Source organism: Tenrec ecaudatus, chromosome 1 (genome assembly GCF_050624435.1).
Source record: "Tenrec ecaudatus isolate mTenEca1 chromosome 1, mTenEca1.hap1, whole genome shotgun sequence".
NCBI lineage: Eukaryota > Metazoa > Chordata > Mammalia > Afrosoricida > Tenrecidae > Tenrec > Tenrec ecaudatus.
In genome coordinates, this window is record NC_134530.1 from 255,267,956 (window position 1) to 255,288,050 (window position 20,095).

Genomic DNA, 20,095 nt, shown 5'->3' on the forward strand with positions numbered 1-20,095 from the left:
TTTACTTAACTTATTTAACAGATCTTATCGGCGTATGGATAGTTAGTTACTGTTACTGACAGCTGTGTACTTCTTGGAATATTCTTTTTAACAGTGAATACAATACCATTCCTCTTCAATATTGCTATTGTGTCATAGTAAACAACAATATGATTTCCCACTTCAAAATGACCAGTACCAGTCCACTTCAGCTCACTAATAATGCCTGGTGTTTGAACTTGATGTATTTCATTTCACTTTTTACAACTCCCAACTTTAAAGCATTCTGTATTCTGTTTATTAATGAATATTTGCAATGGGTTTATCTCCTTTTGAGTTGTTTCCCATCAGCAAATGAAGTTCCCCAAACCTGTACCTCCATCCCAGTCATTAAGATTGATTCTTCTTTGAGAAAGCAACCTCTCTGTAGTCATATTTTACATACCTTCCAATCTGAGAATCTTATCTTCTGGCTTATCTATACTATCTACTCTTACTGTTACAGGCGGTGCTAGTCATGAAGTTTTCACTAGCCTTTTTTCCCCTCAGAAATGAATTTCCAGATCTTTTTAGTATATGTTAATCTAGAAGCACCACCGAGAGCTGTCTACCCTGAAGACTCTACTGGTATTTGACATACCAGTGTCCTAGCTTCCAACATCATAGCAACATGCAAGCCAGTACAGAATGGCAAGCTTAAAACAAGTAGTAGTCTTTAGCATTCTTTAAATAAAATATTCATTAGGTGACAGTGATAAAACAAAATGAAAATATATTAAATCTTTCTTGATAGATACCTTCAAAAAAGTTTGTTAAAGTTATGCCAGCCAGTGTCAAAGTATCTAGACTTTAAAAATATCTAAAATGAAAAGTTCATAATACATCTATAAATGTATGATGTTGAATATCAGTAAATCATCTTATTTAAGAATTATAGCTTGATATATTTAATACATTTGATTTTTTTTACAGCATTATGGCCTGAGGCAAGTTATACAACTGCCTGAGCCTCAATTTATACCATCTTAAAAATTGAGGGGGAAAAGAAAATGTGTAGGTCAGAGGTTTCAAGTATTTTTAGAAATCAGTTTACTCTTAAAAAAATAATAAAATGATTTTAAAAATACTATATAAAATAAAATTAGAGGTGTCCTGTTTTAAAAAGGGCTGGGTAATTTCTAACGATACATAAATGTTGGCCATACTTTGTCCAGCACTGGCCTTTGACTACTTCCAATCCATATCTTTATTTAACTCTATTAATTAGTAAGAAGAACTGCTCACAAAACCACCGGTAGGAATAATGTCAGAAGCAATATCATTGTACTATAATTGGACTAATATCACCACCAGTGTATTGACTAAGAGTAAGAAGAAACTTGTTTTTTTGTTTGTTTATTTGGGTTTTATCTTTTTAACTGGTTCTGAAGGTAATGTTTTGGGAAGTATAACCGTTTTTCCTAGTAGATATGTAAGGTATTTTTGCACATAAAGCTTCTCAAGAATGGCATAAGCCATTCACCATCTTTTGAGTGAATTAATACGCACTCATTTTCATGATTCAGTGATATGTGGTGTTATTGAACCTAATATGAAATTCAAATTACTTTTAAAACATTTTAATTGCTTTGAACCATGCTTTAGTTTCAAGGATTTGTTTTGATACATATAGTAAAACAAACACTGTCTTTTGTTTTTAGAATCAAGTCATTTGGAACAGCAACTTGAAGAAGCTAATTCTGTGAAGCGAGAACTAGATGATGCTTTTAGACAAATCAAGACTTATGAAAAGCAAATCAAAACATTACAGCAGGAAAGGGAAGATCTAAATAAGGTAAAAATATATAAACAGATTGTGAAAGCTTTTTCTGAATTCTGATTATTTAGAATATTTGAAATGTTTATAATCAATTATAATAATGTAAATTCTATCTTAAAACATTAGTGTGAACTTAAGAATGCTTTGATATATATATCACTTGATGACTAGCCATGAAAAAAGGTTTATATTCTTGATGCTTTAAAGCTCAGAATCTTGTGTCTTTTTCAAAAGTTAAGACCCAAAAGTCCTTGATTTTAAAAGTCACTGTTAGTGAAAAGGAACGTGAATAAAGAAGGAGTAGGATTTTCTCAACATCTATGAAAAAATAAAATTACAGATGTATTTCCTTTGTAACTGCTGACATGAACATTCTTAAAACATCATAGTCTAAAATTTAATGATTGATTTCTGTTTTTAATGACAGTTTATCTTTCAAAGCAGCATAGATAAACAAGCTAATAATTTTCCTAAGAATTTTGTGCAGCACCTGTAATGATAGCAGTGATTTCCAAGATTTAAGCACCATAAAGAAGACTACTTTATTTGAGTCACATGAACTATAACTTCTGTAAGAAACAAAAAGAAATTGGGATTATCACTAGCCTACTTGCAAACAAGAATTCAGTGCTTTACTGCATTGTATAGAATAGACTGATAATAAAGAGGGAATTTTTCTGGGATAACTTTATAAATCTTAACTGTCAACAAAAAAAAATGGAGAGAAATTAAAATGAAAGAAACACCATTTGCTCATGCTGCTAAACTAGAGAACTAACAGAATGTTTGATTTAATGTAAAAATTAAATGAAATTGGTGGGACATTTTAACTTCTTTTGCATTTTGAAACAGTGTTTGGAAAGACCAATTAAGCTCGGGTAATATAACAATATCTGGGATGTACATAGCAAATGTTTTATTGACTTTAATAATACAATAGTAATGGTTACTATTTTGTATTTAATCATAGGATTACTTTGCCACAGTTAGCTAAAATAATTATAATCAGACTGATACCTATTTAATGTAATAGCTAATTCTCCAATTTTAAAAAAGTTTTAATATTAAAATTTCTTTTAATATATTTTGAGAAGAGGGTAATGCTGAAAAGAGGTGGATTATACAAGTAAAGATGTTTAAGTGATTTGCTTACTATCTTATAGGGAGTAGATAGTCCCCTTAAATATTTTCATTTGATGCATCTAAAAGAATAAATTTAACGTTATATAAATTTTGGAGTAAATCAATAAAACAAACACCTCTGAACCTAACACCACACTTAAGAAGTAAAACTTCACCTGTCTTGCAGTATTACCCTGTATAGCCATTTCCTATCAGTTTTTCTCACTTTCATGCCTCAGGTAACCAGTGTCTTAAATTTTGTGTCAATCACTTCCATACTTAGAAATAAACATTCTCTATAACATTATTACTGAATAACATATTATTCATTTTTATTGATTTGAGCTCTGTAAAAATAATATCATGATATATGAGATCTTTTGAAATATTTACTTTTTTCAGTCGACTTTGTATTTCTAAGATTTATTCATGTAGGTATGAATCATTTTAATAGCTGTAGTATGCACTATTGTGTTAATACTTCACTATTTATCTGATTTTTATTTATAGATATTTAGGTTGTTTGGAGTTTATGCATACTAGAACAGTGCTGCTCTGAGCATTCTTGTACATGTGTCCTAATAACACACACACATGTACTCAATTTAGGAATAAAAGAACTGGGTCATAGTCAATGCAAATATTCCATTTTATATGATAATGTCAAAATATTTCCTCATTATTATACCAATTTATATTCCCCAGTAGCTTATGCATAGGAATTCTTATGCATTATACATTGGATTTGTTATTTTTGGCCAATCTAGTCTAAACTTTTGATTTTATTCTAGTCTTAATTTGCACTTCTCTAATTACTATTGTGGTTGAGTATTTTTATATATATGAACTCATGTATGCTTCCCCTTTGTGAACTACCTCTTACTATCCTTCGTACATGTGTCTGTTCGGTTGTTTGTGTGTTCCATGTTTGTAAGAATTCTTGAAATTTGTGGATGTATCATTTTATGTCCGTTATGTGTGTTGCAGATACCACTGTAATAATAGTGGCTTCCCATTTCACTTCCTAAAAGAATCTTTTGACTGGAAGCTTTATCAGTCCTCTTTTTGTGACTAGTGCATTTGCTACTTGTATAAGGTTTGTGATGTTGAAAAAGCTTTCCTTTTTATATCTAAGTTTTATATTTTGATACTGTATTTCATGTTTAATTCACCAGAAATTTATTCATTTGTGTTGTGTGAGAAAAGATCCAGTTTCACCTTTTTTCCATATGGTTAATTGTTCATTTACTGCAAGTAGACACTATTTTCCAGGTGATGTACAGTTTCACATCTGTCACAGACCCAATTTTCTTGTTTTCATAGATCTGTTTCTTGACTATTCCTTGAAAACTGTGATGCGGTTTTGATTAAAATTATATCGATTCTATAGATCAATTTCTGAAGATCTGACATAATAATTATTAAGTTCTTAGGATCCAGACACACACGTTTCTAGATCAGAGTAGATTATTATTATTACATCTCGCAAATAAGAGCCATATGAGTCTCTGCGCCTCTTTTTTTACTTCTGGGAGAACACAATGGAACCAGATAGATAAAACCTGACACTTACACAATCTGTATTGTATATAAAGAAAAACCCCTTCCATATTAATCTTAGTGTAGAAGAGGAAGGCAGCTGCCTTCTTTCCAAATCCCTGTTTTGAGAGCGTTTCTTTGGACATATAATGGAAAGGATCTTGAGTTCTTTGGAATGTAAATAGATTACCTCAGTGGAAATTCAAGACTAGAGTCTCAAGCTTTACAACCAGGATGTCTCCATAATCCAGGGTTTTGTCCCCACTGACATTGAAATACAAGCACATACTTCCAGGTGGTCAACCTGTTTGGCTTCTTCTCATTATTTAAATAACTTATTAATTATTTGCCAAGTCTGACTTTTAGCCCAGGGTCCAACTTTTGGTCAACTTTTCTCAGAAAACCTTTTCTCCATTTATTTAAAATCTTCAATAACATTTTATTCATGTCTTGCATACCTTTCGTTAAATGTAATCTATGATTTATTAATATTTTTACATTGTTAATGATGTCTTTAAATTTTTTTCTCTTGCTCATTTTTGTATATAGGCTATGTTGAATTATCTTTAGTTTTAATGATGTATTGGGGTTCTTTGGTTTTCTACGAATAGTGACATTTTTGTTTCTACCTTGTGGATTCCTTTCGGTATGCCATTTCCTTCTTCCCGTTACTGCGTTGGCCGCTGTTGCTTAGAAATAGTGACCATAGGCATCTTTATGTTTTTACTGATTTTAGATAAAATGTTACTACTATTTCACCACTCATAACGATATTTCCTGGAATTTTTTATAAATGCTTTTTATCCGGTTAACGAAGTTCCCTTCTCTTGTCTTTTAAATCAAGAATGTGTATTTATTTTTGCATTTTGTTTATGAGATTTTATTAATATTTCACTTTAATATACTGGTGTGGTGAATTATATTACAGGCTTTTTCTAATGTCACTTATTTTTGCATATCTGCTCTTTGCATTCTACTGAGACTTGCTTCATGACATAGACCAGGGATTGACAAACTGGCTGGCAAGCCAGTTGTGGTTCTTTCAATATGTACCTGAGGCTCTGAAGTAAACTCAAAAATGAAAATAAAGCTAACATATTTTCATTTTTGAAATTTAAAAAACAGATTATTCAGAGAGTGGTGATTTTGTTTATTTGTAAAAATATATTTATGGCTCTCAAATAATTCTTAAATTGTTGTGAGGGATAAAATTGGCTCCTCTGTCTCAAAAATTTGCCAATCCGTAACCTAGACCATTACCATTTCTAAATGTTCAGTGTATACATGAGAAGAATATGCATTTCTTATATCCAGTGCATGTTTATATATATGAAGCTGGTTAATTTTTTATTTATTTGTTTTTTTATTAACATTTTATTGGGGGCTCTTACAAATCCTAAAATATTCCATCATTCAATTGTACTAACCACACTTGTACATATGTTGTCATCAACATTTCCAAAACATTTCTTTCTACTTAAGTTCTTCCTATCAGCTATTCTTTTTACCCCCCTCTCTTCCCCAGTGCCCCACCCTCATGAATCCTTGATCAGTTATGTATTATTATTGTTATTTCATGCCTTACACTGCCTATTGTCTCCCTTCACCCACCTTTCTGTTATTCATCCCCCTGGGAGGTAGCCAATATATCCAATCTTGTGATAGGTTCCCCCATTCTGCCCCTTCCCCTCTACCCTCTGCCCCACCATCCCCCTACCCTCATGATATCGCTACACCCACTTCTGTTCCTGAGGGGCTTATCTGTCCTGAATTCCATGTGTCGAGAACTCTTATCTGTACCAATGTGTGTACTCCATTCTAGCCAGATTTGTAAGGTAGAATTGGGCCATGGTAGTGGCAGGGAGGGGGAGAAGCATTCAGGAACTAAGGAATGTTAGTGAGTTTCATTGGTGCTATACTGCACCCTGGTTGAATCATCCCTTCCTAGTAACCCTTCTGTGGGTGGATGTCCATTGTCTACAGATGGGCTTTAGGTCTCCACTCCAACCCACCTCTTTCACATTGATGTAATTGGTTGTTTTGAATCTTTTTATACCTGATACCTGATCTTTTCGACACTTAATGATCACACAGGCTGGTGTGTGAAGCTGGTCAACTTTTTAAATCTTTAGGCATGTGAATTTTCTCTGAGTATTGAAAAATTTGAAATTTCTCATTTTAATGAGAAAGTTATCTCTGAAGTTCTAGCAATTATTTTAAAATAATGTTTTGAGACTATTGTATGAAATGCAAAAATATTTAGAATGTTGTTTATTCCTAGTGAATTGAACATTGTATCCTTGTATAGTGGCATTCTCTACCTTTTTTGTTACTTAGGTTTAGATTGTTTCTTAATTCAGTATCATGAACTCTGCCTTTAACTTGTGAGTATAGGCATTTTCCATTTGTTTTTATAGTAGTACCGTGGGTTAAACTTTGGGCTGCTAACTACAAGATCAGTGGTTTAAACCCACTGTAGTAAATTTTTAGTACTTCATCAAAATTGTAGTATTCACCCAAAGTATAACAAGTTTTATGAAATGAATTAATAAATATTAGAAGCATAGTTCTGTCTTATACCTGTGAATGGAATGAACATTACTACAGGGACTTGGAACACACGGTTTCACGGAGGAACATTAAAGGAGTAAGGAATGTGCATTTCTAATTTCCACATCACGCACTGGGAGAGACAAGTGCCACTTTAATAACTGGTTAGCCAATCTGAACCCAAAATTAGATATTCTACTGACCCAGTGAGAATCAGCTGAATCCCCCCACTGGTCCTATTGTATTTAAATATCTTAAAGAGGACATTTCCCACTGTCAGATCTGACTTACATAAAATGACACTTATAGTAGCCTTCAGAAATGCTGGAGCTTCCTTCACAGAATTGTTCCTCGTTGTTGTGTTAAAAGGTATGTCCTCTGGGCACTCCATTGTCAATGGATCATGCCAATTTCCCCTACAGTATACCAAGTCAGGTTAGGTATTTCAGTTTGTTTTATTATAAGCCATTGTATAATTCATGCTTCAGTGAACCAACAAATCAGTCAAATGAACTCTTAGATCCTTTTATAACCCCTGGAGCTAAACCATTAAATGATGAATCTATGTTTAAAGAGTCCATATCAATTAAACTCAAATTGTTCCAACTTTTTGTGCTATGTTCCATTAACCCAAACACATAATAGCCATCCTGACATATATACTTCAGGTTTCTACTTGTACAAATTGGAAACTTACTGGCAGTTCTAGAATGTAGCACACTTCTTCCTGGGTCACCATTTATAATTTGTCGGCCGGGGCTCACTGAGCTGTAAGTATAGTTAGTGATGAGTCTAGGAGCAGTAATTGTGAGGGTGTTTCTTGGGAGCATTAAACAGATGACTCGTAAGGCATCTTCCTTGGCCAGTGCTCCAGACACTACCCCAGTGCCATCTTAATTATCTCCAGTGTGGGTAGGAGGGATAATGGTTTTACTGAGAATGGATTTTGAGGCAAGAGTAGAGTAATCTCACCTGATGGAAGGTGTCAGGTTGTGTACTGAAGTAAATCCAAGGAATTAAGGAACCCAGTGTTCCCATCTTCCTGATTATTTGCTTGTATGCTCCCTTCTCAAGTTTCAGGATCCCATTTCTTCCCAACTAATGCCCTCACTTTAACAGTAGATACCATTTGAGGTTGGGAATTAAATTGACGTTGTGATTGAGGCACTCTTACAATAAGAGTCTGGATTTGGTGTTTGGGAATAGCACCTGTTGCTGTAAGACATTGAGGCTGCCTTTCAGGGAACAGTGGGAGAAATACAGGACTTCCTAAACCCATATTGACTCATAGTCTCAGAAACTCACAGGGGCAGTTCTGCCGAGTCCTCTATGGTCTCTATGAGTTGGCATTCACTCAGGGCAATAAGTTTGGTTTGGCACGGGTGGGAACCTTGAGGTCTTTTATGTGGTTCTTGATCTCTGAGCACCTCTCTGTCCCTTACTACTTTGTCTATTGTAAGTTGTTCCAACTAACCAGCTTCCCTATACTTCTAATCCAGACAGAATTGCTGTAAAATATCAAACACACAGTCGCTTAAAGAGCCTCACTTGTTACCAATACTTAATCAATTGGTAGTGATAATTTGTTCATTAACATTACCATCACACCACGGGTAAACAGCCCAGTTTTTACTAATAGAAGCAGAATTTTTGATATTAATAAAGGTAGAGTTCTCAGTGTTTCTAAAGCTAGTCAGATTTGGGAATGAAGATAGAAAATTCTTATTTGTGATTTCGTTTCTCTAGAACCACTTTCGGTACCACATGTCCAAGTTGGGTTCTCTAGAGAAGTAAAAACAGTGAAGTTTATATGTGTGTATATATAGAGAGACATTTATATCAAGAAAATAGCTCACAGTTATAGAAGCAAGCAAGACCAGGTCTAGACCGATTCCAAGTGTGTAGATCAGATGGAGATTTCTGACTTGAGTAGCTAGTCTCTACTAGAGTATAGACTAATAAACTTAGAATTTACAAGATGGTTGTAAAGGGAATGGATACAAGGTTAGTAGGTCAGGTTTGTGGCAGGAGAGTTGAATAAATTGAAGGTCATCAGGTCAGATGGGAGGCCACTGAGGACTCTCAGGATCAGCAGTCAGAATGGCAGACTGTTGGCTCAAATCTAAGAACCATAGGTCAATGAACCAGATGCGGGATCCAGACGCAACAAAAAGCGATCAGTCTTCCATATCATCCTTTGATACTGGAAGCAGGTCACATCCTCGAGGAAACTTCTGTAGATCGCATCTGGGCTATGATCAGAGTAGCGGTGTTATTTTCACTCAGTCATCGTCTTGCAAGTAAAAGAGTTCACTTTTTTCTTTTCACTGCCATCAAGTCCTTTCTGACTCAGCAACCAGATAATACTAGTAAAAGTGCCCATTTGGGTTAACAAGTCTCTGGACCTTTATGGGTGCAAAAGCCTCATCTTTCTACTGCAGAGACTTAGAGGATTCAAACTGCTGTCCTTGTGGTTAGCAGCTCTTCATATAACCCACTGGACTCCTTAGGCTCCTTCACTGCCCATGTTGTTGTGATGTTCCATCGAGTCAGTGCCCATGAGCAGCCTTTGATGAAACACCATTTGGCACTGCACCAGCCTCCCAACTGTTCTAATGTTTGAGCCCATCATTTTTGCCACGATGTCAGTTCATTTTGTCAAGGACCTCCCTCTTCTCCAGTGTTCCGACACTTAGCCCACCATGAGTCCTTTCCCAAGGACTGCTCTCTCCTGAGCGCACGTCTGAAGTATCTGAGGCAGTCTCGCCATCCGTACTCTAAGGAGCATCCTCGCTGCACCTCTGCCAAGACAGAACTGTTTGTTCTTTTGGCGTCCGTGGTGTTTTCAATAGTCTTCACCCGCACCTTAATGCAAGTACAAAACCTTAGTCAGTGTCCAACTTTCACATGCATATGAGGTAATTAAAAATACCCTCGTTTGGGTCAAGCACACCTTAGTTCACAAAGTAACATCCTGCTTTTCAATATTTTAAATAGGTCTCCAAACAGATTCTATTATGAATGTGATTACATGGTGTTAGGTCACATCTTGGAAGATCGCTAGGTCTTAACTGCCAAACCACTGAGAATCCTGGCCCATCCATTCCTGACATAAAACCTTAACTACTACATCTGCCTGTAGAGAGACTTGCACTTCTTTGTCAATGTGGATGCCTTTAGTATATCTTTCTTGCTGTGTAACGCTGGCTAAGACTTCCATAACAGTATTGAATGGAAGTAGTGATACAGGCTATCTTCTGGTTCCTAGTTCTTAGGGGAATGCTTTTTGTTTCTCTCCATTGAAATTAAGACTGGCCATTGGTTTTTACTACACTTGATCTTCGCCAAAGGCCGAGAAGCAGTGGCCATTGTTTTTTTTATATATGTCCTTAATTCTTTTTTTGTATGTACATATGGTTAAAGTTTTATTTCAAACTGCCTGTACCATATTTCTCAGTGGTTTAAAAATTATGTAATAATGTAATTTGGCATTTACATAATGATATAGTCATGCTCCATTTTGTGATATGATGTGATCTCCACTTTTAAATGAAACTAACATTTTTATAATGTTCTAATATTTAGAATTTAAGTACATTAATAGGTAAGGAGTGGAATGTAGCATTTTAACATTGTTTTCAGATGATAAAAAATTAAAATTATATGGGTAGATAAATTTAATTTTGCTGTTTTATAAATAATTTATTTTATTGGGTGTTCTGACAGCTCTTATAACAACCCATACATATATCCATTGTGTCAAACACATCTGTACATAGGTTGTCATCTTTTTCAAAACATTTTCTTTCCACTTGAGCCCCTGGCATCAGCTCCTCATTTTCCCCTCTCCCTCTCCTCCCCTCCCTTCTTCTCTCATGTCTCCTTGATAATTTATTCTTTTTTCCCCATGTTTTATACTGACTGCTGTCTCATTTCACCCACTTTTCTGCTGTCTGTCCCCTTGGGATGGGGGCCATACGTCGATTATTGTGATCAGCTCTCCCTTACTCCCCCCACTCCTCTTACCCTCCTAGTATCACTGCTCCCCTTATTGGTCCTGGGGGATTTATCTGTTCTGGAGTCCCTGTGTTGTGAGCTCTTATCTATACCAGTATACATTTTCTGGTCTGGCCAGATTTGTAAGGTGGAATTGGGGTCATGGTAGTGGGTGGGGGAGGAAGCATTTAGGAACTAGAGGAAGGTGGTCTGTTTCATTGGTGCTATACTGCACCCTGACTGGCTCTTTTCTTCCTTGTGGCTCTTCTGACAGGGGGTGTTCAATTGACTACTGATAGACTGTGGGTTTCCACTCTGCTTGCCCCCAATTCCCATTGAAGAGCTTCCCTTCTGTTTGTTTTGTTGCTTTTCCATTGCTCTTTTTTGAAGATCAGGACTAGGAGTTGGATATTGTCAAAGGCATTTTCTTATTTGATCAACGTGAACATGTGGTTTCTATTTTATTTATATGGTGGTTTACATTGATTGTTTTTCTAATGCTGAGCCATCCTTGCTTAGTCATCATGTATTATTTTTTGATAAGTTAATGGATATTTTTGGATAGGATTTTGTTGAGAACTTTTTTGTTTATATTCATGAAGGATATCCATCAATAATTTTCATTTTTAGTTATATGTTTGCCTGGCTTTTCTATCAAGGTAGTTGATTGTGTAGTTTACTTCGGTGTTTCTATATAATTTTTTTCTAGTTATCTGTACTTCTTGAAAGTGGTATATCCTCTCCATATTGTAGAGTTGTCTGTTTCTCTCTTTATATTCAGTAAGAATTTGATTTGTAGATTTTAAGGTGCTTTAATTGTGTGCATAATTATTATGACTATGTCTTCTGATCAGTCGACCCTTTAATCAGTTTATAATGGTTTCCCTGGTATCCTCGGCTGATTTTTGAAGTCTGTTTCATCAGAAATTAGTTTTCCTACTTGTGCTCTCTATTGGTGGCCATTACCTTTTTTTTTAATCTTTTGAATTTTTGTCTGTTTGTATCTGTGCGTTGTGTTTCTTAGAGACAATATATTGCCTAGCCTTTGGGAAAAAATTTTTTGATCATTTTTTCATTTTTATTTTATTTCCAAATATTTCATTGATGGCATTCATACAGAGCTGATCGTTTTAATATCTAAGTTCCTTTGTAATATATTTCTTTTATTGTTTTTTATATCATTTGCTTGTGGTAGTTGGTTCTTTAAATAGTTAGGGGTGTGTGTGTGTGTGTGTGTGTGTGTGTGTGTGTGTGTGTGTGTGACAAAGTGCTTCTATTTGCTTATTCTTCATGTCTATAAAAAGAGGAAATTTCATTAAGACTCTTTTTCCTGAATGAAGATTTATTTTTCCTTCTTCAAGAAGGCACGTGGTTCTGTGGACTTGAGTCTACATAAGCCCCTTCTAAGAGTCTAAGTGCAATTTAGGACTTTCAGGTTTAACTTTCTGTCTTTGCTGTTGGCCCAGCCACACATCAAGGGAAATCCTTGTTTCATCATGTGTAATCCAGTGTGACTTAGAAGAAAATTAGCAAAACTGAAAAATTCCACTTGATTTTACAAAATCTTTATGTTGACCATATAGTACATACCCCTATGATCTTTATCTGTAGAAACTACAGTAGAGAAACCTAAATCAGCTGTTCTTCTCATTTACTATGTTAGCATAAGGAATTGAGAATATTACCAGGTCACCATGCCCTGTCATTCTAAAGTAGCTCATTTCATTTCATTTTATCTTGAGATGAATAATTATGGCTCTTACTGATTTCATAATAACCAATTTGATGGCCACATTTGGTCTCTAGATTGCAAAATTGGTAACTTATATTCTTTTTGCAAAACTGTAGGAACTAGTCCAGGCTAGTGAGCGATTAAAAAACCAGTCCAAAGAGCTGAAAGATGCACACTGTCAGAGGAAACTGGCCATGCAGGAATTCATGGAGATCAATGAGCGACTAACAGAATTGCACACCCAAAAACAGAAACTTGCTCGCCATGTCCGAGATAAGGAAGAAGAGGTGGACCTGGTGGTACAAAAAGTTGAAAGCTTAAGGCAAGAACTACGCAGAACAGAAAGAGCCAAAAAAGAGGTTAGTAGTCAGGCAAATTTTGTAGTTATTAAAGCTGTTTTTTCAGACTAGTGAAATAATGTATATTCACTCTTTAATTTTTAAAGTTAGTTATTTTTTAGTTTGGTAATGTTATTTAATAATAATGTGTACATTTGAGTTATTTTCCTATCACAAGGTACATATCAGTGAGGCAGACATTTTGTTTGGAAACCAATTATAATCATGAAATCTGCTTTTCTTATTTTAAAGCTGGAAGTTCATACAGAAGCTCTGACTGCTGAAGCATCTAAAGACAGGAAATTGCGTGAACAGAGTGAGCACTATTCCAAGCAGCTGGAAAATGAGTTGGAAGGACTGAAGGTATCTATTTGTGAAGTTTAATTTTTCTTCTGTTTAGGCTTGACAGGAATTTATAAACTCTGCTCAGTATAGAATGAAACCTAGCTGCCCTTTCAAGCCTAGTATTTTTACTAGGTACCAATTAGTGGCTGATAGAAGTAATGAAAACAATGCCATCAGGTAAAGTCTGACTCTTAGCAACCCAACAGGGTGAGTAGAACTGTCCCATAAGATTTCTAAGGCTGTAATCATTAGAAAAGCAGACTGTCATATGTTTTTACCAAAGAACGGGTAGGGGGCTCGAACTGCCAACTTTTCACTTAGCAACTGAGTGCTTAAGCACCATACCACTAGGGTTCCCCCAGGAGAGCTGTTATGAATGACCCAATTATGCTGGATGGGAAGGAAAGATGTTTAGTGGGGGAAAGCTATCAGGAAGGAGAAGAAATCTGCCAGGAAGGGATTGAAATGGGAATTAAAATTACTTAGGACGGTCTACGTTGGACATGTATGAGGAGTTTGCCTGAGAGGTGTGGGTAGAGATGCAGACCCTCTGGTGGTCAGCAGCTGAGTTCTTAGATCCCTAGCCACCCGGGTTCCTCAGACTCTCTGTCATGTAAATATGTAGAAGAGACTCTTGTAGCTCTGGACATTGGTATGGAATGAGATAATAATAGGTATGTGCTGGCATGTCTCTGGAGAAGTTGCCTTGCGAGGGAAATTCTTGTACATGCTCTAAAGTTGACTTTAGTGCCTGCTCTGTCTGGATCTGCCTCATAGCTTCTATGTAACACCAGACAAGTCATTTAAACACTTTGTTTTTTAATGATCACATCTGTAAAACTGTCTGGGTTTATGTTTGAAATATACATGGATATGTATATGAACTGATGCAACATAAATGCTCATCCTTATTTGGAATACCTCAGAGATTGTGCACATTGCAGACTACTTCCATAAAGCTAATGGGGAAGTGAGTAGTGTTTTTTTGTTTGTTTCCCAGTTCATATCACAGTAAATTTTACAACATATTGTAGTCTATTACGTGGGTAATAGCATTGAAAATTATGGAATATTTTGGGAATTAAGGAAATGTGACCCAAAAAGAGCACTGGCACTGATAGATTCGCACAAATGTTGCCATAGACCTACTGGTTATCTTTGAAGTGCAGTAAAACAAAGCACATTAACACAAGGTTTGCTTGTTTAATAATACTATGTGTGTCAAAGTGAGTGAATTAAGATTAAGTTGATAATGTCCCACAATATTAAATTATTATGGCATCCACTTTTTCTAGGTTCTAGAAACTGTGCAAATCCTGTTTCTCTGTATTTCATACCAGCTCCACCCCTTGCGGAACTATGCATAGTCTAGAATCTGTGTCAGTCCATCTCCTTGAATGTCTGCCCTTTTTTTGCTGACCCTCTACTTTACCAAGTATGGTATCCTTTTCCGAAGACTGGTTTCTCCTGATACCATGTCCAAAGCATGTAAGATGAAGTCATTTTTCTCACTTGTAAGGAGGAATCTAAGTGTACATCTTCCAGAGCATGTTTGTTTATTCTTCTGGCAGTCCATGGTAATTTCAAGATTCGTTGCAAGCACCGTAATTCAAATGCATCAATTCTTTTTCAGTATTCTTTATCATTGCTTAGCTTTTACATGTTCATGAGGCCAGTGAAAACATCATTGCTTGGGTCAGGTGCAACTTCCTCTTCAAAGTAGCATCCTTGCTTTTCAACACTCTAGAGAAGCCTTGTGCAACAGATTTGCCCAATGCAATACCATATTTGACTTTATACTTTTTACTTCATGAGTGTTGATTGTGGATCTAAATAAAATGAAATCCTTGACAACTTTAATCTTGTCTTTGTGCATCATGATATTGTCTATTTGTCCAGTAGTGAGTATTTTTATTTTCTTTACATTGAGCTTCACTCCATACTGATGGCTGCAGTCTTTTGATTTTTATCAGCAAGTGCTTAAAGTCCTCATCACTTGCAGCACCAAGGTTGTGACTTCTGCGTATTTCACATTATTAATGAACCTTCTTCCAGTCCTAATGCCATGTTCTTCTTCAGGTAATCCAGGTTCTTGAATTATTTGCTCAGAAGACAGAATAAATAACGATGATGAAAGGATACAGCTCTGCCATACAGCTTTACTGATTTGAAACCATGCCTATTTTGTCTTCCTAATCTGTTCTTAACTTGGAAATTCCACTGAAACCTGTTCACCCTGGGTGACTGCTGGTATTTGTAATACCAGTAGAAGATACCATAGCTTTTAGCATCATAACAACACACAAGCCACCAGAGTATGACAAACTAATAGACGAGTGACAGATTCTTCTAGCAGTCCAGTGTTCTTTACCATTTCCAAAATCCAAGTGGATAGATTCATACATTGACCAACTTACACATGCCTATGAGGTGATTGAAAATACCATGGCTTAGGTCTAGTACACCTTAGTCCTCAAAGTGTTAGCTTCACTCTTTAACATTTTAAAGACATCTTTTGCAACAGATTTCTTGATTGCTGCTTCATGTCTGCGTTCCTTTGACTTCATAATGGGGATAAAGAATCCAATTCTATACCATCCTAAGACCCATTTCTTTTCGGTATGACTCCACCTCCAACGTTTTCAGCCTCTTCAGACATCCACCTGTCTTTCCCATGGCACCCTGCTTCTCTGTGGGCTCCATAGTCTGTCAAAGTGGTCACTCACAACAGGCACCACAGTGTTCGTGATCATGGCATTTATAAGGAAATATAGCTTGATTGATAATGACATTTATGAGGGAATACAAGTTGGGATCAGGCATTTTAAGGATATGGGTCTTTTGTCCACAGCTTACACAGACTGTCCCTTCTGCAGACTTTTCTTCTGGTCCTTGGCCTCTCCGCCATGCAGCCGTTTCTCTGCCCGGCCCCAGCAAGCATTATACAAAGTCTCCCAGTGCTGATAAATGTGCGAAGTGCGCTCACTCTTCGATCCAGCCTTGTGTGTGTAAGCACTCAGCTTCCCTTGTCTCGTGGCCCAGAAAGCCCACCGTTCCCTCCCTCCTCTCAGTGCTGCTTCCATTGCTGCTGCTGGTGCCATCAGGGCCTTTCTGAGCTGGTATCTCCAGGGCCAAACGATGCACTTCATTCATGACTCTTCTTTCTTGGTGGTTGTGAAATTCGTTTCATTCCTGCTTCTGAGATGACTTCCTTTGTACCCGGTGGACTGGCAAGATTAGCCAGACCCCACAAGAGCTCCATAAACCTTATTTGCATGTTTCCACTTAGTCATTTTGTGGGAGTTAACAAAGACAAAAGATAGAAAGTCATGCAGTGTAATTCAACTGCCCCCAAAGGATTCAAGTGATACATAATCCTTAGCAACTTCAATATTTTGGTCTTGTGAGGACTTGTGCTTTCTTTGTGTTGAAGTATAATCCAAAATGAAAGCTGTATAGTCTTTGATCTTCATCAGTAAATAGCCTCTCAGCTTCTGCTGCAGCCAGTGCTGTTCTTCAGCCTCGGTGTACAGCAGCAGCAGCGAGATGACAATTGGAAGCAGGTTCACCTAAGTTTTAATACATTTTCACCCATCAGCCAAATAACACAATGCCCTGTTTCATAGAATGTATCATGAATATTGAGTGATGCATACCTGGGTGTAATTCTTTCTTCTGGATACGTCTGTGCACTTTAAAAAATATGTAATCCATTTGGAATTTCATTTTGCTAAGTGGCATGATGGGAAAATCTTTTGTTCCTTTATGTTCTGGTAGTTCTAGTTGCATTTATTAGTTTCTGCCTTCCTCATTGATGGATGATGCCGCATATATTGAAATAAAGGATTAGTTGGGGAATGCTATATGATCACTGATATTTTCCATGTCCTTATCTTTGTATAGTAACATTTTAAGTATTAAAGATTAGGTTATACTTTAATATATGAAAATACTCTCCTCCCTTCTTTCTATTCTCCTTTTCAGATTTCCTTTGGCATTTTTTACTAGTTAAACTAAAATCATTGGCTTCCATTTATACATGTACACGCAGTTTTTGCTATTCTTATTCAGATATTAGTTAGAATTGCATGGAAGATAATTTTAGGGAAACTAAATATATGTACATTTAATCTTCCCATTCAAGTATTTTATATTTTCCATGTTATTTCAAGTCTTCTTTTATGTACTTTATAAAGATTTACAGTTTTCTGCATATAAATGGGGTAAATGTCTTACAACTATAATGCCTCATGTGTATAATTGTTAGTAATGACATCCTTCATTCACCATCCTCTTCTGAATCCAGCTTGAATTCTTGGCAGCTTCCCGTCAATTTACTGTCGCATCTACATCTGTTCTGAGGGTCAGGAAGACTGAAGTTCACCCGGTGCATTCATCTATTGAACTAAATGTTTTCTTGGTGTCTTAAATCTTCATCATCCTTCTCTACTCCAGACAGGAAAAGATTAGTAGTTGTGCCTTAAATGGTCATTCCTGAGCTCTTAAGACGCTCATCTGTACCTATCAAATTAAGATGCAGACCATTGTCCGTGTGAGCTGTGTCATGCCAGTTGACTGTAGTGACCCTCAACATTATGATCCTGAGCCTTGAGGGTCATAATAATTATTTTGTCTGTGTTTTTATTATGGGACATGGTATAGTATTTGGAAGTACTAATAAATTTTACCCCAAAAGTGGGTGGGACTACCTACTCAGATTATCGTGTTTGTTTTATTTTAATTTTTAATGATATTTTTATTACACAGTTATTAAGTTGAGGATATGAAGTTAGCTTTAGTGCCTGCAATAATCACTATCATTTAGTGGTGGTTTATCGGCATTTTATTTTGTTTTGCTTTTTACATCCTAATTGATAAGTGTTTTTCATTAATTTTTTGGTGATATTTTTCTAAGCTTTTAATTTTAGAATAATTGTTTATAACCTTCCTAGAAAATACAGCAGTTAACCAATTAGCCACACCAAACTACACAGAACAGCAGACTAAAGGTTTTTTATGTACTTGTGATTAGAAAAATAAAAGTAGACTCTAGTGCTGCTGCAGACTGAGATCTCATTTTCACAGAAATGTTTAAGAGAAAGAATCTGTCGGCTCTGGTTCACCTAAGTGCAGGTAAAGCTTTTCATGCATGCCTGGATGCCTTGGAAAGCACTGGGAAATACTGGCATGCGGTCGGCACTTCCTCAATAATTGGACACTCCATTATGTAATGGACACCAAAAGACATTTTTCTGGCCTGAATTCGATTGCTCTTCTAAAAATTGGATACATTAAAAGTGTCAAAGTCAACATTTTTAAAATCAATTTATTAGGGACACATACAACTCTTTTCACAATCCGTACTTACATCATTTGTGTCCAGCACATTTGTACGTATGTTACCACCATCATTCTCAAAACACCTGCTTTCTACTTGAGTCCTTGGTATCATTTCCTCATTTTTACCCTTCCTCCCGCGCCCCCTCCCCCTGAACCCTTGATAATTTATAGATAATTATTATTTTATCATAGCTTACACCATCTGACATCTCCCTCACCCAGTTCTCCACTGTCCGTCCTCCAGGGAGGAGGTTATATGTAGACCTTGTCATCTGTTCCCCCTTTCTCCCTCACCCTCCCTCCACCCTCCCTGTATCACCACTCTCACCACTGTTGCTGAGGGCTCATCTGCCCTGGATTCCCTGTATATCCAGTTCCTACCTGTGTCAGTGTGCATCTTCCGGCCCAGGGTTATGGAAGTTTCCTCTAGTTCTTAAACGCTTCCTCCCGCCCACTCTCATGACCCCAAGCCAACCATTCCTTAAGTCACCTTAAGGCAACCATTCTTCCCAGTTGGTTTTTTCTAGCATATGTATGAAGGAATTCACATTTTAGATCTTTGTTATTCTTCCTTTTATACATTCTAGTTCTAACATCCTGTCCCTCCATTTAATCTTACAAAAACATATGTTCTTAAACTCCCACCTACCTCATAATAAAAAGTTAAAACAAACAAATAATTGTACTTTAAAAACTTTCGTTGATTCCTCATCGTATAGAAGATGCCATTAGATTTTTTCCCTTCACTCTATACACCAACAAGTATTCCAAATAAATTATTAATTTAAACAGAATAAGAAGTCATGTAAGTACCAGCAGAAAATACAGGAAAATATATCATCCAGGTATGATAGGACTTTGAAAGCACAGCAAAAAATACAAATCATAAAGAAAAATACTTGTAGTCTATGACAGCTAAAGGTGAATAGCTTTAATACAGAAAGACTTGTAAAAAAAGACGTGTATGATAATACACAAAAATATTAGTAAGTTATGTGAACAGTCCTTTTATAGTCTTGAAAGGAATTATTTAATATGCTATTACACTTGAAGATGAACTAATATTTTGTTTTTATTTCTTTAGCAAAAACAAATTACTTATTCACCAGGAGTCTGTAGCATAGAACATCAGCAAGAGATAAACAAACTAAAGACTGATTTGGAAAAGAAAAGCATATTTTATGAAGAAGAATTATCTAAAAGAGAAGGAATACATGCAAATGAAATGAAAAATCTGAAGAAAGAACTGCATGATTCAGAAGGTCAACAACTTGCTTTAAACAAAGAAATTATGGTTTTGAAAGACAAATTGGAAAAGACCAGGAGGGAGAGGTA

The 20,095-nt window shown here is 36.1% G+C and overlaps 1 protein-coding gene across 4 annotated transcripts in view; it reads left to right on the forward strand.

Annotated features, from left to right (window-relative positions):
• Window positions 1-20,095, forward strand: part of CDC42BPA (CDC42 binding protein kinase alpha) — a 318,565-nt gene that overhangs the window by 185,971 nt on the left and 112,499 nt on the right. For 2 of the 4 annotated variants that reach the window (XM_075531439.1, XM_075531449.1), the window contains exons 12-15: window positions 1,680-1,813; window positions 12,854-13,096; window positions 13,328-13,438; window positions 19,845-20,092. In XM_075531439.1, the coding sequence (XP_075387554.1) occupies window positions 1,680-1,813; window positions 12,854-13,096; window positions 13,328-13,438; window positions 19,845-20,092 (736 nt within the window). The remainder of the gene's footprint in view (window positions 1-1,679; window positions 1,814-12,853; window positions 13,097-13,327; window positions 13,439-19,844; window positions 20,093-20,095) is intronic. The other 2 variants (XM_075531457.1, XM_075531467.1) reach the window with 1 other exon arrangement.